This window comes from Candoia aspera, chromosome 7, assembly GCF_035149785.1.
Source record: "Candoia aspera isolate rCanAsp1 chromosome 7, rCanAsp1.hap2, whole genome shotgun sequence".
Lineage (NCBI taxonomy): Eukaryota > Metazoa > Chordata > Lepidosauria > Squamata > Boidae > Candoia > Candoia aspera.
In genome coordinates, this window is record NC_086159.1 from 34,060,138 (window position 1) to 34,075,426 (window position 15,289).

Here is a 15,289-nt window from a genome sequence, read left to right on the forward strand (position 1 = left end):
TGAGTATTTCACAAAATGACTGTCCTGCTGGGTTAGGCTGATCACAAACTACCACCTACTAGAAAGCAAATAAAGCTCTGGGCTGCAGTCCCCAAATGTTTTTCTAAGACTTTGCCCCAGGGCAAAGATGCATAGTTGGAAATGCAGTCTATACTTGAGTTTGGTGATTATGGTTGATCAAGCTGGCTTCATTTTTTAAATTAAAAAATTGGAAAATTAAATTTAATAAGGTAGGGAACTTGATGGTGCCAAGAAACATGTTGGCAACTACACTGTTACCACCAGGGATCACAGCAGGAACCCAAAGTTTTAAAAAATCTGGGCAAATAAGGGAGTGTCAATCCAGCACCAATTTGACAGGTTTCAATAGAGAGAGGGAAAAAAGAGCCAGGGAAGGGTACTGATCATCCCTGTGGTACCCATCAGCTCCCAGCACTATGATATTTATTTTTATTGACCCTTACAAAGAAAAAACAGGTTAATCTAAAGTGCTAACCTTTGCAGAACTGTCCTTTGTCAAGAGCAGCAAAGAGACTCTCAGAGAAACTTGTAAGCGTTGGTGTAATTTTTTCTTCCACAAGTGGTCTGTCAAACATAAATAAATGCAAACGTAATTTATAATTTTACTGAAGACTAAGGGTTACTTTCTGAGCTTCACCCTTGAACTGTGACCCCATTTTACCCTCCAATATACCTGAGGGCATGAAAAAAGAAACGAAAGTGGTGAATTTTGAGTGAGAAGAGAGAAAATTACTTTGCTGAATTTGTAATTTGCCTTGGGCAATTTGGGCTTAGAGTTATATTAACATTATGTTTAGCTGTACATCCATGCGTAAGAAAAACTAAGAACAGTGAATTGAGGGTAACATTCTCAGATCTATCTGGTTCTCTTTATATGCAACCTCCAAATTAAGATATTTCTCTTGGAAAATTAATGGGTCTTTGGAAACAAATTATTTGAAAAAAAGAAGAAATCCAAGTCCTTAATTTCTGATTTGTTAACAAAACAAGTGTTAGCATGATCACAGACAGCTTCTGAGTATAATAGAGGCAACAAGGGAACAGTAATATATCCAAGAAATGTGACCAGGTATTGCTGGCAATACTGCAGATGCTCTTGAGTTGCACCTGTTGGATTTCTGTTCCTTTGGCACAGTCATTTAGCCAGCAAAGTATTTTGAGTTATTTTACTATTTCTAACTTTCTACTTCTAATGTTGATGTCGTTCTAGAAAGTAGAAGAAGAATGCCCTGAGATCTACAGGTCAGTTACACTAAATGGACTCTACTGTCAGAAAAGAAGTAAAAAATAAGCCAAGGAGGTTTATAGTTGCCTTATATGTGGAAGTACTACAAGGGCTGCCCAAGGTTGTGAAAGATCAGCTGAGTTTCTGCTTCTGGGTAATCTTATGCAAGACAGAATATGATCTAGCACAGTCTTCTGTTCTTTTTCTTCTGTCTTCTTACTTCTCAAATATCTTCTACTCAGTCTAAAATAAAATTGAATGGATACTGTAACAGTTACATGAAACTGCTTTCTCTGTACCTTTCTCCTGTCATTTCAAAGTTGTCAGATTTTAGAGATTATGCTTTCTACTATAATTCACAACATACGCACCACCCCCCTGCCCAGCAAAGATCTCTCCAATGTACTTTTCTTTTGTTAACACAAATTACAAGAACAGATTAGGTTATTACCCTTCTGTAACTTTTAATTCTTGTTATTTTTCTTTATTGTAAACATTGTGATCTGTTTCATACATCACTGTTCATTTTTTACTCAGTGTGATATACAAACTCACACTAAGTAGTAGTTAAAAATGAGCTGAGCCAATGTGCTTATTAAGTATGAACAGACTCTCTCTGCTCTGGGTTTCAACAAGAAGATAATTTGTATAGGTCTCCTTTCATTATGGAGTTGAATCAGACATAGTAAACAGTATTTTCCCTGCCATTAAAGCTGATAAAACTATAGTAAAATATATAATTTCTTGTGATGGATCTTATACAGCCAATTTAAATTCTCTTAATCTTCTGCTGGTGGCTGAACTTGCACTTTGATTCTTAAAGGAAGATATCTGAACTACAAACTACCAATACAAGCTGAGAAATATCTTAAATGAATTAATTACTCAGACAGGTGGTCCTCATTTAGCAACTATTCAGTTACGATGGTGATGAAAAAGTAACTTTACAACCAATCCTCACATTTATAACCTTTGCAAGTCTGTAAAGCAAGGAAAGCTGAAGTTAAGATCCTAAGCACAGTTGTGGTTTCACATAGTGACCGCTTCACTTAATGACTGATCCCAACTGTTGCCGGTCCCAATTGTGGTTGCTAAACAAGGACTACCTGTACATTCAGAATATGAAATTGTGAAACTGATCCAACACTAAAGATTAATGCATCAACACAATCAATAGTGTTTAAATACTTAAACTGCACAGCCCTGGCAACAGATATCTTCCACTTCAAATTGAGTTAATAGAAATGAATGAATCCAATTTTAGTATAGATACAATGGAAGCAAGATTCTGATTCAATTTATGTCCCTCCTGTTAATTTGCACCATGTTCTAATGAAGTAACTGCAAAATGACTAAACCAAAATGGGAATTAAAGAGTCTTTATTGGGCCTTAAAACAGGTCATTACCTATACTACCTAAGCTTGCTTAGCAAGTTCTGAGGTAACCCACATCACTGGTGTGCTTGCAGATATGGTTAAGACGTACATACCCTTTAGCTGATTCTGTAAAAACAAGGGGATACTTCTCAAATGCCATTGATCCAACAGAGGGAGGTTCTGCTTTCTTTAGGATGAGTCCAGAGAGAACTGCTAAGGCCTCTTCCTGGATCACAGCATCATCTCCATAGATACAGTGCTCAATGTACTCAAGGAGGCTGGGAAGAAATTGCTGAAAAGAAAAGAACAATACAGTACAAGACTTTTCAAAATAGGACAAAAGCACTCCAGAATCAGGAAGCCAGTTATCCACATAAAAACAGAGCTTAGTCTTATTTAATTCTAGAGGCTTACAAAAAGAGTATGCCATAATCCTCTAAACCAGGACTGGCAACTTTTTTCATCTGGGGCTCATACTGTTTAAGGAAATGCCCTTGTGTGTCCCATTATTTTTAATCTCCAAGATCCCTCAGGGATGGATTTGGGGAGATGTAAAGAAAATAGGCATGTTGTATCTTCCAAAGGCTTCGCACATCTTTTTTTACCACTTCAGCTGTCAAGGAGAGAGAGAGAAGGGAAAAAAAATCACACAGCTCTGAAAGGCCTTTTTGCTGTTGTATTAGTGGTACAATCTAGAGGAAACCTGGGGATGACAAAAACGTACCTGGAAGACTACAGATTGGCCACAGGTTGCTCATTGTGCCTCGACAGGTGAAGGATTCAATATGTGGGCATCTAATGTGTACTTTCTTCCCTTCATTCTGGCATTTATTTATTTATTTACTTACACTAAAATTTTATACCACCCAACTCCCAGAGACCCTAATCTGGCAGCTACATTGCTCATCTTCTTCAGTCAAATCTTTACGGGTCCTAAAAGCAACCTACATATAGAGGGCCATAGGCTGCTTCCCCAGAAAAAGAGTTGAAAAGTTTGCCTACCTTTTCAAATTGTTTCATCAGAAACATAGCTTTAGAAAAATCCAAAACAGAACACCATTCAAATCCACCTCTGAAGACCTATTAAAAAGAAAAACAAACAACTGGTTCAGATTCAATATGATTTTTCCAGAGGATTCTGAAAAACTGATTCTGTGCAATTTCATTGTTTACCCAAAGATAATCAAGTCGCAAAAGTTAACATTGATTCATGAATGGCATCTTTCACAGTATTAATTGTATTCGTACATACAAGCATCATCACAGATCATGCAAAGAATGAGAATCCATTAACTAGAAATGGCTGAAACAAATCTTACGTATCAACATGCAAAAAACATGCTCTATCATCAGCTCTTGCTCTCCCTTTACATATCTGTGCACTGCTGATTGAGAAGCCCATCTTAAGAGAAAAAGCTAAAAGCTGAGTAAATTTAAACCATTTACAAATTTAAAATCTAAATTTAAAAATTAAAAAGTAAATTTAAAAAGTAAAAACATTTAGTTAGAGGATTAACTCTCTTAAGCCACGAAAGACATATTTAATATTTGGCCATAGCCTTGTTTGTTTTAAGACAAAAAGTGTTCCATTGTTATATCAAACCTGATATTTCATCTGCCCTGATATTTCTTCCACTGCACTGACTGAGGACAGATTAGAGCTGTCATTTATGCCCACCTACTTACATTTGTTATAAGAAATATGGAGGTCTATTCCTTCTTCCGGATAAATACAAAGCAAACATTACAAAGGTCAATATGTTAATTAGGTCTTTTCATAATAATTTAACTTAGTGCCTTATTCACCTTTTCAACAGTTTCTTTCACCAAAGAATCAGGCAATAAGACATTCTCATCAAGAAGCAAAACAGAAATAACTTTAAGCAGAGAATCACAACAAGGCACTGTGAGATCAGATGTATCTATTATTTTTGTTAATGTCTGAAATAGAAGAATGAAGAATGATTTTCAAAACTGTTAGAAATTCAAGCAAAATAAAAATATACAAAATATGCTTCAATACTGTTGTTTCACTCATTATTTCATATATACAGCAGTACACAGAAAGAATCCTCACAATGTGAAAACATAAACAAAATAATATTCTGTATACCAAAAGGCCTTTCCAAAAGGCTGTAAAACACCTTTCCTCAGAAAGTTTTCAGCAGCTGGGCTGAAAATGGAAGTGAAAAAAGAATTTCAAGTTAAAAAAAGATAATCCAATTGCAGATAGGATAATCCAGCAAGATTTAGAAATACATTACGGTAGTTTGGCACATTACCTACATTTCTTGCAATGAAATCCTTTGTTCTAATGGCCAATTCATTCCAGTATTATATGGAAAAGAATTTCCGTGGGAAGACTTTGTTTTCTTTCCAACATGTGGGCCTTTTAAAATTTCTTTCCGAAGCCATGAAGTCTAAATGATTTTGTTATTTATTGTAACAGTGTGTGGGAAAGACCTTGGGAGACTTTCAGACTTGGAAGATTGATGTCAGCCTTACTAGGTAGACCAGACAGGAAGCACAACCAGATGAGCTAATTCTAATTTATTGTAGAGCTACATTCACAGAATCTTGCAAGTCTAAAAGTACAATTCTCCCCACCACCACCTCCTTTAAAGCCTGAGAAAGTAGGGAGGGTCTCTTATGAGCCTCTTGCCCTGCCCACTATGCTATCTCTCATCTGACCATTCCCTTGGCAGCATCTCTTGGCCCAGTCTTCCAAGGCCTTTCTGACATATCATTACATCTGTTTACCTGAAAATGTTGACTCATCTGACACTGTATTCACTGTCCTATCACACAGTGATCTGTGCTTCTCTCTCAATATTTCTAATGCCATGTTCCTCTCAACTGCTTCTTCCTTCTGGCACGTTGTTGCCAATATGGCACAACAGTACAACAAGGAAGTCAGTGTGATGGTAAGAAAAGGAAAGCTATCTAGGGCTACAGAATCTTTTCCAGATTGTATAAGATGATTAATAAACTTCATTCTTCAGCATAATGTCTCACATCATTAGATATAATCCTTTGACACAACTGATAAATCAGTTAAGTCATGTTTTATCCTTGGCTTCCCCAACTTGGTGCCAGTCAATGTATCCAGACTACAATGACTAGAATTCCCAGGATTGTCATTTCAGCTTATCCAGGGGGCATCAGATTGAGGAAGGCTTCTGATCATTCCTCTATCAGATCCACATGACCTGCCCCAATAAAATAAACAGTTTGACCCACCTTACAAACTTCTTCAGGTTGTGAAATTTTTGAGCCATGTGCATACTCTGCTATAGTCAAGTACACTTGCAATAATCTTCCCATTTGTTCAGAAGCTTCACAACAGTTGTCCTTGGTTATCTTTTCTTGCAACTTAAACACTGATTCCTGATTTTTTTTGACAAAAATGTATTCAAAGTTTAGATTAATTAAAAACAAGGCAGAAGATTCATTAAGGTCAATGAGGTTCAGTGTTTGTAACTTTACGCTTTTGTTTTCTTCCTTATTCAGAGACAATTATAGCAGTGAGCACCCTCTCACTTCCACAAAGGCATATGATGCCATTAAAGAACCAGTCTCTATGTGTACAGCAATTTTGTTTACCTGTAGAGTTCTTCCATATGATCCCAAAGCTGAACTATTAGGATTTCAACTCATACAGAAGCCGTCATGTGTGCTGCTCTGCCAAAAAGGTTAATCACACTGATGTCATCAGAGAGAGCAACATTATAGATAAGACAGGCTCTTCTCTGCTACTCCCACAGCACTGCTTTATAACACTTGAATGAGGCTGATGTAAAAACAATCTTGGGCAAAAAATGATTTGCACACAACTTGTAGATGTGTCTGTAAACAGCATATACCAACATAGTTGCTTGTGACTACAACCGCTGTATTTTTTCATCTGTTCTGAAGAAGCAGCTTTCCCAAACCATAAACCTGCAATGATTGGAACAACTAATCTCATATGTCACAGGCAAGACAAGCATTTTGGATGGCTGATATAGACTACTCCATTGTTGCCTCTGCTGGTATACAAACAGTAAAATAATACTAGATCCTTGCTACTTCAACATAAAATATTTTCGTAAGTTTTTCATAAAGCAATCTCATCACTAATATTGGTCAGAGTTGGGACTTCTCTTTGTATTTCAATTACCTTCAACTCACCTGCAAACATCTGAAAAAGACATCAAAATGTTCCCTGTAGATGAATCTAGCAGCTGATTGTGCCATATGTTTGCAAACTTCTCCAATGGAAACCCAGGGGAGTATAACCTCTGTTTCTGTAACTGGCCCCATCTTCTTCAAAATTAATGGTATGGCCTGCAGAAAGAATCTCATATACCTGAACAGGAATGCTACTTCCCAAATAAAACTTTTAAAGTTATTGCCAATAACCATCCCAGTAATTTGTTATTCTATGTAAGCTGATTATTATAGAATACAGCAGTTTGCAACAAAAAGTTAGAGATATAATTATAGCCACCATTCCTAATATTGCCCAATTCAGTATTTCAGCAAATCAAAGAATAATAATGAAAAGCTGGATCAAATGTCTGAAAAGTTTCCTCTTAGTCTATGGGAGAGATAAGCAATCTATAATGTTCACCCAAGAACACTGCTGAAATCTGTTGTCATATCACCAGATTACAGTGGAGTGATTTTCTCTTTAAAAAATAAAATAAAACACATGTTAATTTCTGATAGATACATGTTATACTACAATATATTTTTTTAAAAAACCTTCCAAAACAGATTTCCACCCTTGCTGCTTCCTCTCAGACTCATCGACCAAATAATAAGCAAGAATATTCTTAAAAGGTGGTCAAATAAACTGGTAAACAACAGTTTTAAAGTAAAGGATCTGAATCTAAGTTAACCCAAATGTAGCAAATCAGGTCCTCTATAAATTATAATGCTACATTTGTTTCATGCACCAAGAATTATTTACCTTTTCTGCACAGGAATGGAACATGTTTCTAACCCCTTTGCACATCTCGAAAATTAATTGTCCCACACCTTCCACTTTCTCTGGATGCTCTCCCAGATCAAGGAACATGAGGTTTAAAAGGGCATTCTTGTCAGAAACCTGTCAGACAGAATTGGAGAATGAAAATGTATCTTTCTACTATTGCACTGAAAATTCAGTTAATTCCCAGTGATCCTCTTATTTCTCCACCTGAAACTCCCAACACTGTTCTGGTATTCCAATTTACATAAACTTAATTGGAAAGAGCAGGAGGCTGAACACCCATAGCCTACACTATTACTATTCTGGAGAGCCTTCAAGTTATAATTTGCTGCCATGTAAACTATGCCTGACACTATGTTTACTATTACTATCATTTTACTGTCCTATTGATATTATTGCTTATTTTATTAATTTTATATTTTAATTGGATTTTACTGTATTTTTGGTTTTATTCACACTATAGATCACCATGAGTTGGTTCACGTCTTCAACATTCTAATATAATAATTATTTTATTTCTAGTTAGTTCATTAGTTGTTTTATTAGGTATCCTGTACTTTCTCTCAGGAATTCAGACCAATCTCGGATTTCAACAACCTATCAGATAGATCAAGCTGAGCAACTGATTCATGTCTTCCCTGCAATGTAATTCTTGCTGGGAAGAGAAGGGAAGCTAAGCAGCCAGGTGTTCAGCCAGATGTTACATAAGGCTGCCCTTGTTGTAAGCACTGATGGTAACCATACTGCAGAAATGTGTTAGTGGGAAAATCTGCTGATCTGGTTTGTTGTCAACTCAAATCACATTAGCAGGACGTTACCAAAATAATTAAACATCTGAGTAGAGGAAGAATCCACAATGGTTTGCTGGAACAAAATATGAACAGCTCACAAGGTTGTTCAGCTGAAAATATTCTTAGGCTTAAATAGTATCTTGGCAAGAGTTAAGTTAGGATGCTCTTTATATTACAGAGAAGAGGGAGGAAATCATAGAAAAACTTGCATGGTGATTTCATAGGCATCAGATTTTCCAAATTTCCGTCTGTGTTCTTCAAGAAAAATGTTCAACACTATCAAGAAATGTTACGTTTTCTTTCCTGTCCTCCCCCCCCGCCCCTTTCTACTGTTGTGTAATACATCCAGAAGTTGCCCTAAGATTACTGTAGTTGTAACCGCTGTAATGATAACCATCATACCTACTGATACCTGCTATCAAGCCCAGATATGTGAGTGCAAGCCAGACCTGCCCATCACAAACTGAAACAAAACTAGTTATGCTGGATGATTAAGCTGAGACAAGGATTGTGAATAAACATACAGCAATGCCTGTAGTTCACCACACTTCCCATTAAATATTTCATAGTAAAAAACTGAAAGATTCTGAGATCATGAAGTAGTTTAATTCAAGAGTTACAAATCCTTGGCTCAAATAAAAGTGTAGGCAGGAACATACCAGGCTCAGATATAGCTCACCCTCTTCCAGCTCTAATATGTAAACTGGATATATTAATGTATGGCCAGTTGCAAGTATTACTATAACACAGTGTTTCTCAACCTTGGCAACTTTAAGACGTGTGGTCCTCAAATCCCAGAATTCCCCAGCCAGGCTGGCTGGGGAATTTTGGGAATTGAAGTCCACACGTCTTAAAGTTGCCAAGGTTGAGAACCACTGCTATAACATATATCAGTATTAGGAGAAAAGAGCTATTCTTATATGACTGTGACTTCTATATTGTAACTTGGAACTGTGGTTACTACAGAGCTATCTAATGAATCCTTGATTAATGCAAGATTAGAAATTATATCTTCTAAAATGTATTACTCATTAAGAAGGAAGAGCTTATCATTCAATGATAGGGAACATGCTCTGCATGAAACAGAAAAAGCTGTCAGCCCCAAAGAGATGCCTGACCACTCCTTCCATTGACTCAAGGACAACAGCCAGCTGGTCTCTACGAACAGACAATCCCTTTCCCTTTCATTTTTTCCAGCACTGCATCCCCCCGCCCCCATCCATCACAACACCTACCTTCCTCATCAGGAAGGTGAAGCTCTCTGCTGCAAAGTTTCTGATGTGCTGTTTGCGATGAGCCAGAAGGGTACTGTAGAATCTGTAAACACAATATTTGGTGTACCAAAAAAAAAGGGGGGGGGAATAAAAACCAGCCAGGTTGATTCATTCTTTCAGCAACATTCTGCAGAATCAACCATCTTATTCAGGACTGGACATATTTTTTGATCTGAGGGCCATACACACACATGGATAAATGGGACATATATACAAAAGCAAGGTAGCCCATAGGAGTGGGAAAAGTTGGCCACACTTCACTTGGGTAGGGAAGAGACTGGTGACACAAACTGCAAGTGTGGAGTCCTTGGTGCTCTCTGAGCCTTGTTGTTGTTTTCTTGCAGACATTTCATTGCCAGACTAGGCAACATCTTCAGTGCTGCACTGAAGATGTTGCCTAGTCTGGCAAAGAAACATCTGCAAGAAAACAAGGCTCAGAGAGCACCAAGGACTCCACAGTTCAACCCTGAGCTACAAATATTCACTCTGATTGGTACCAACTGCAAGGGCTATTTCTTGGTGGTTCCGTGAAAGCACATGGATGGAGTGGTTAGAAGATGAAAGAAAAACCCATTCCTGTTGATATATTCCCACCAGCTGCATTCACATGCACACACACATGAATGCACATACCCCAGAATATAACAGAACAGGAATTAGGTATTCATTCATTATAGTGGACATTTATTACAGCTTAATATCACACCGCACCATTACTCAAGTTTAGAATTTCTTAAAATAGTATTTTAGTTTGATTTATTTTAGTATTTTTATTCTTAATTGTTTTTAGATCTATCTTGTTTTTCTGAGAGAGAGAGACAGACAGACAGACAATACTGCTATTACTAGATATTTTGATTGTATCTCCTCCTGTCTGGGGGAGATGGGTGGTGATAAAAATTTGATAAATAAACAAATAAATAAAATATCTGGCCTTAGGGCTGTAATAAACTTGATGAATACAAGCTTAATATCACACACAGACAAGATATTAAATTAATACAGGTATAAAAGGCACATGGAGCAATAGATCTCTAAAAAAATGTTTAAAGGCTCTGTATAGTTTAAAGTAGTTAAAATATCCATGCCAAAATATTGGGTTTTCTGTCAGGAATAGCTAACTTCTGCTATCTGCACATAACGGTACCAATTAAACAAGACTGCAGACATATTTCTGCTGTCCTTGAAAGGACATCAAATTCCTTACCAGCACCACATTCTGTGCTTATCTGAAATCATAATTCTGTACACATGTGAATATTTTTTAAAGTAGATATTAAAGGTTTTCATTCAAAACAGTTTCCCAGGTGGTTTATAACATGATATTTATAAGATTTATGTGACAGTCAAGACTTTCCTCTGGGGGCAGGGTTTTGGTCCACTGTGGATTCCATTTAAAATTACAAAGCATTACGATATGTTTTTATACCGAATTATGTTTATTTAGATTATAGAAAGGCTGGACTAGAAAACAGAGACTATGCATTCTAGTTCTCCCTTAGGCAGAGAAGCTGGGAGAGTGACTCTGGGCCAGGCACTCTCTCAGCCCACTGCATCTCAATAGGAGGAGAAGGCATTATGTACACAATCTTAAGTTGTACAAAATAAAGGAGACATATAAGTCTAATCAATAAATAAATGTTATGGCAAAAATTTTCTTACGGAGTTATGTTTAAGGTATGTATTTCCTTTTGAATATGATGAAAGGTTCTGGTCCATTCAGGACTTTGGTCAAAATTAATGTCATAAGAATTAGGCCATATGTTTAAGGTTAGTGATAGAGTTTGATCTATGTTATGGCTGAGATTTTCTTCTACAGCTAGATTCAGAGAATTGGGAAATGGTGAAGTCAGGGTTCTAGTTCATTGAGGACTTTGGCTAAAATTAATGTTACAATAATTATTAGGGTGCATCTTAAGCTTAGGATAGACTAATATGTATATTACTATTGATATTTCAAGAGTTAGGTTTATAGCATATATTTGCATGGCCAGTAAGATTAATTTAGAGTCAGTGTTCAAATGATGGGAGTTAATAAGACTTGTGTACTAAAATTCTCTGGAGTATTTTTATCAAAAAGCTTACCCATAAATATTGGACATGTCCTTCACCATTAGTCTCCATAAGTATTTGTAAAGGTAAGAAAGTGATGTAAAGGCCCATTCTAGCAACTCTGTGTCCTGAGTATCTAACAGACTTGTAATGCAGAGAAAAAAATCTTGAAAATGTGGATAAAAATCTGTCTGAAGATCACGGGCCAGCTGTACCACCAAACTAGATTGAAAAACACATAGCAGAATTATAACTTGGTTTGCACCTTGTATTAAGCTATGGTTTGTTTAACTGAGTATACCTTAATTGGATAGGCTCATACAATATGTTCAACTATAAACCATGGTTTCCCATCATATCGATAAGTTTGCATAGGGCACTCAATCAAAATGAAACAAATGACATTATGGCATAGATCAGTGTGTGAACTCAGCCTTTAACAAACATACACATTCAACAGTAGTTACAAATAGCTCTGGAAAACCTTGCTACCGTATAACATGCTCACACTGCAGTGTATTTATATACTGTATTCTTACATCTGAAACATTTCTCAGCTACAGATAATATGACCTACAACAGCTTCAAAGAGCACATACAACTGGTATTCCTACACTACTAAATAAATTGTTAGTTTAATATGTCATCCATATGTATGAAGTATTTAATTTAATCTATGGTAGTTTCTCCAATCTGCTGCCCTCCTGATCCATTAGACCAACTTCCATCATCATTTGGTCATAAACATCCACAGAGATGATACCTGCTGATGTCCAATACATCTGGAGAACACCAGACTGGAAAGAGCTATTCTACATTAAAATGTGATATAGGGCCTATGTGTATTATATGACTCATACAGACTGGCTTCACACATTGCATTAAATCATAACTAACTGATTTTACCTAATGCTCTAAACTAAAAGTAAAGAGGTCACATTATGGATTAATGCATTGTGTGAACCCAGTCAAAGGGTTATAAATAACAGAAACAATCACTAGGATTAAAAAAATTAAAGACTCTTAGTACCACATAATTAGTACTGTCTTTTTCTTTACAGATTAAAAAAAAAGCATTCTTGTCTTCATTTTGGCTCTGTGTAGAAAATATATCTTGGATGACAACATATACTTACTCCAAAAGGGGTTGAAATGCAAGACTGTTTTTCACTTGTAGGTGTGTTTTCAAGCTTTTTACAATGTCATTCTGATAGTATACTATCTGGTTGAAAGACTGGCATTTGTTGACTACCTGTCTGTAGAATGTCACTATGTAAAACAAAATAAACACGTTAAGAAAAAAGTAACAATGAACTAATCAATAAAGTTACAAGTAATTCAAAGGATACTATTTCTTTCTTTTTTGTGTGGGGGGGGTCAGGCTTAACTCAAATACTAGAGCACTCTGCAATATTATATACACTTAGAGAAGAAAGTTCCTACATTAAAAATGGCTTGCATCCTAAATGTATATACCGTAGGACTGCAGCCTCTTTATTTTTTAAAAGCTCCCACCTGGATGAGTCAATAAGAATTATTGCCAGACGTAACCTCTCCTTTCCTCCTGTTCTCTTGCATATCACAAGTCTCCCAACTTTAAACATTCAAAATTAATAGGTAATTATAACATACATGCATGGAATTGGAATCCCTGAAGAAATTGATTTTTTTTGCAACAGCAGCACATTTTATGATTTATTTATACTACAACAGCTATACAAACCAATTCAACTATTCACTCATGCTGATGTAATATTATAAGGGCTGAGAAAAGTAAGCTCAATGAAGCTTACGGCTGGAAAACTTCCAATAGTTACACTGTAAAGTACTTACTCCATATGGAAGGAAATAAAAACTTATTTTAGAAAAGGAAACAGCAGGTGAAATTTGAGAAGGTATATGAAACTGAAATAGGAGGATTACTGCTGATGTAGATCTGCACTTCCCAAAAGCTGAAGCCCACTTTTTTGTGGCAGCATAGAAATGGGTTCACGCCACTGTAAATCAGAGGGAACGTATCTATGATACACTATCTACCAAGGTATCCCAACTGTGGTAAAAAGATTGCAACTGACTATCAGGTACCCAGCACTCCAGCAATGCAGTGGGCAAATCATTAGCCAAAAACCTTCCAAGAGTCATTCTCAAGCCCAGCTGCATCTCTATTCTGCTGACAATTCCATGACAGGCTATGTTGCTAAGGTGTAGTCATCATCCAGGGAGAAGAGAAGTCTGCTGCCATATTGGCACAATACCAAGAGAAGATGATCCTGCACTAATGCAACAGTTATTATATTCCTATATAAAATGCTTGCTAATAAATGTTTGCTAGCAAACAGCTAATTGGGCTACAATGATTCAGTATGGTTTATATTTATGTTATGTGTCACCTAAAAGTAACATTTCACTTATTTAGATATTTATCTATTTATAGAAAGAGGAGCACATTATTTTGACAGGCAACTTCTACAAAATACCTATTTAGTCTCATCTTAAAACTGTGCAAAACCATCATAGAAAAATGTAGCACGTATGTCTGGTGTTCAATATATATACGTACATATTATTAATTCTGTATTAACTTATAGCTTGATCAGCTACAAAACTTCATAAAGATATTACAAGTTAACATGTAGTAGCAATTTAGTTATAAGGCATACAGCAATAAAAACGAAATATTTAATAATATCTAATCCAAAAGCTAGCAATTCTTACAGACCCATGCTCATTAAATTATATTATATACATTCAGTTTACTGCTTTCATAACTAATAACAATACTGTATGTCTTTGTATTGGATAACTCCAATGTAAGGGATTAAAAGTTCATATATATTCAACTCCATAAGAAACACACACACTATATATGTTCTTAACATAAATTATTTTTAGGGATTTTTTAAGATTCCACTGAAAAGCATTCTGCTGATCTAGAGCAGGGTTTCTCAACAACGGTTCTGTGGAATCCTAGGGTTCTGCGAGAGGTCACTAGGGGTTCCCTGGGAGATCACAATTTATTTTAAAAATTATTACAAATTCGGGCAACTTCACATAAAAGAGGTAAGTTTCATTCTTTATTTTTACTTTAAGAACACAGTTAATGCATATATACAGGCCTACATATGAAACAAATATAATAATTTTGTAACTTCTGGCCTATATTTGAGCCTGAATGTGCAGGGGTTCCCCAAGGCCTGAAAAATATTTCAAGGGTTCCTTCATGGTCAAAAGGTTGAGAAAGGCTGATCTAGAGGATGCACTGCTGGCACTAGATAGGTTGTAGATGAAATCCATGAATGAGGATCTCAGACAGACATGCACTAAAGAAAGAAATGGGAGACTTGCTAAAGTGGGACCTGTTAAACAACCCAATGAAAAATCAGTGACTCACAAATGTAATGATGTTCATTGTCTGTACAGTAATGTTCAGTGTATAAGTCCGAGCTTTTACACATACAGAAAAATATGATTTATTTGATACAACAGACCTGATGAAATGAATCCCATGACCAGAATGCAAGAGTTGAATACAATGAATTCAAAAGGAACAAAAGCAGTAGAAAGGGAGAAGTTG

At 36.2% G+C, this 15,289-nt stretch overlaps 1 protein-coding gene across 1 annotated transcript in view; it reads right to left on the reverse strand.

Annotated features, from left to right (window-relative positions):
- The window catches only part of UTP20 (UTP20 small subunit processome component), a 77,965-nt gene that overhangs the window by 59,394 nt on the left and 3,282 nt on the right, over positions 1 to 15,289 (reverse strand). The window contains exons 4-14 of the mRNA XM_063308648.1: positions 12,852 to 12,984; positions 11,749 to 11,937; positions 9,625 to 9,706; positions 7,578 to 7,715; positions 6,794 to 6,949; positions 5,864 to 6,010; positions 4,430 to 4,564; positions 3,626 to 3,703; positions 2,737 to 2,915; positions 1,334 to 1,489; positions 497 to 585 (exon numbers count right to left, since the gene is read on the reverse strand). Coding sequence (XP_063164718.1) covers positions 497 to 585; positions 1,334 to 1,489; positions 2,737 to 2,915; positions 3,626 to 3,703; positions 4,430 to 4,564; positions 5,864 to 6,010; positions 6,794 to 6,949; positions 7,578 to 7,715; positions 9,625 to 9,706; positions 11,749 to 11,937; positions 12,852 to 12,984 — 1,482 coding nt within the window. The remainder of the gene's footprint in view (positions 1 to 496; positions 586 to 1,333; positions 1,490 to 2,736; positions 2,916 to 3,625; positions 3,704 to 4,429; positions 4,565 to 5,863; positions 6,011 to 6,793; positions 6,950 to 7,577; positions 7,716 to 9,624; positions 9,707 to 11,748; positions 11,938 to 12,851; positions 12,985 to 15,289) is intronic.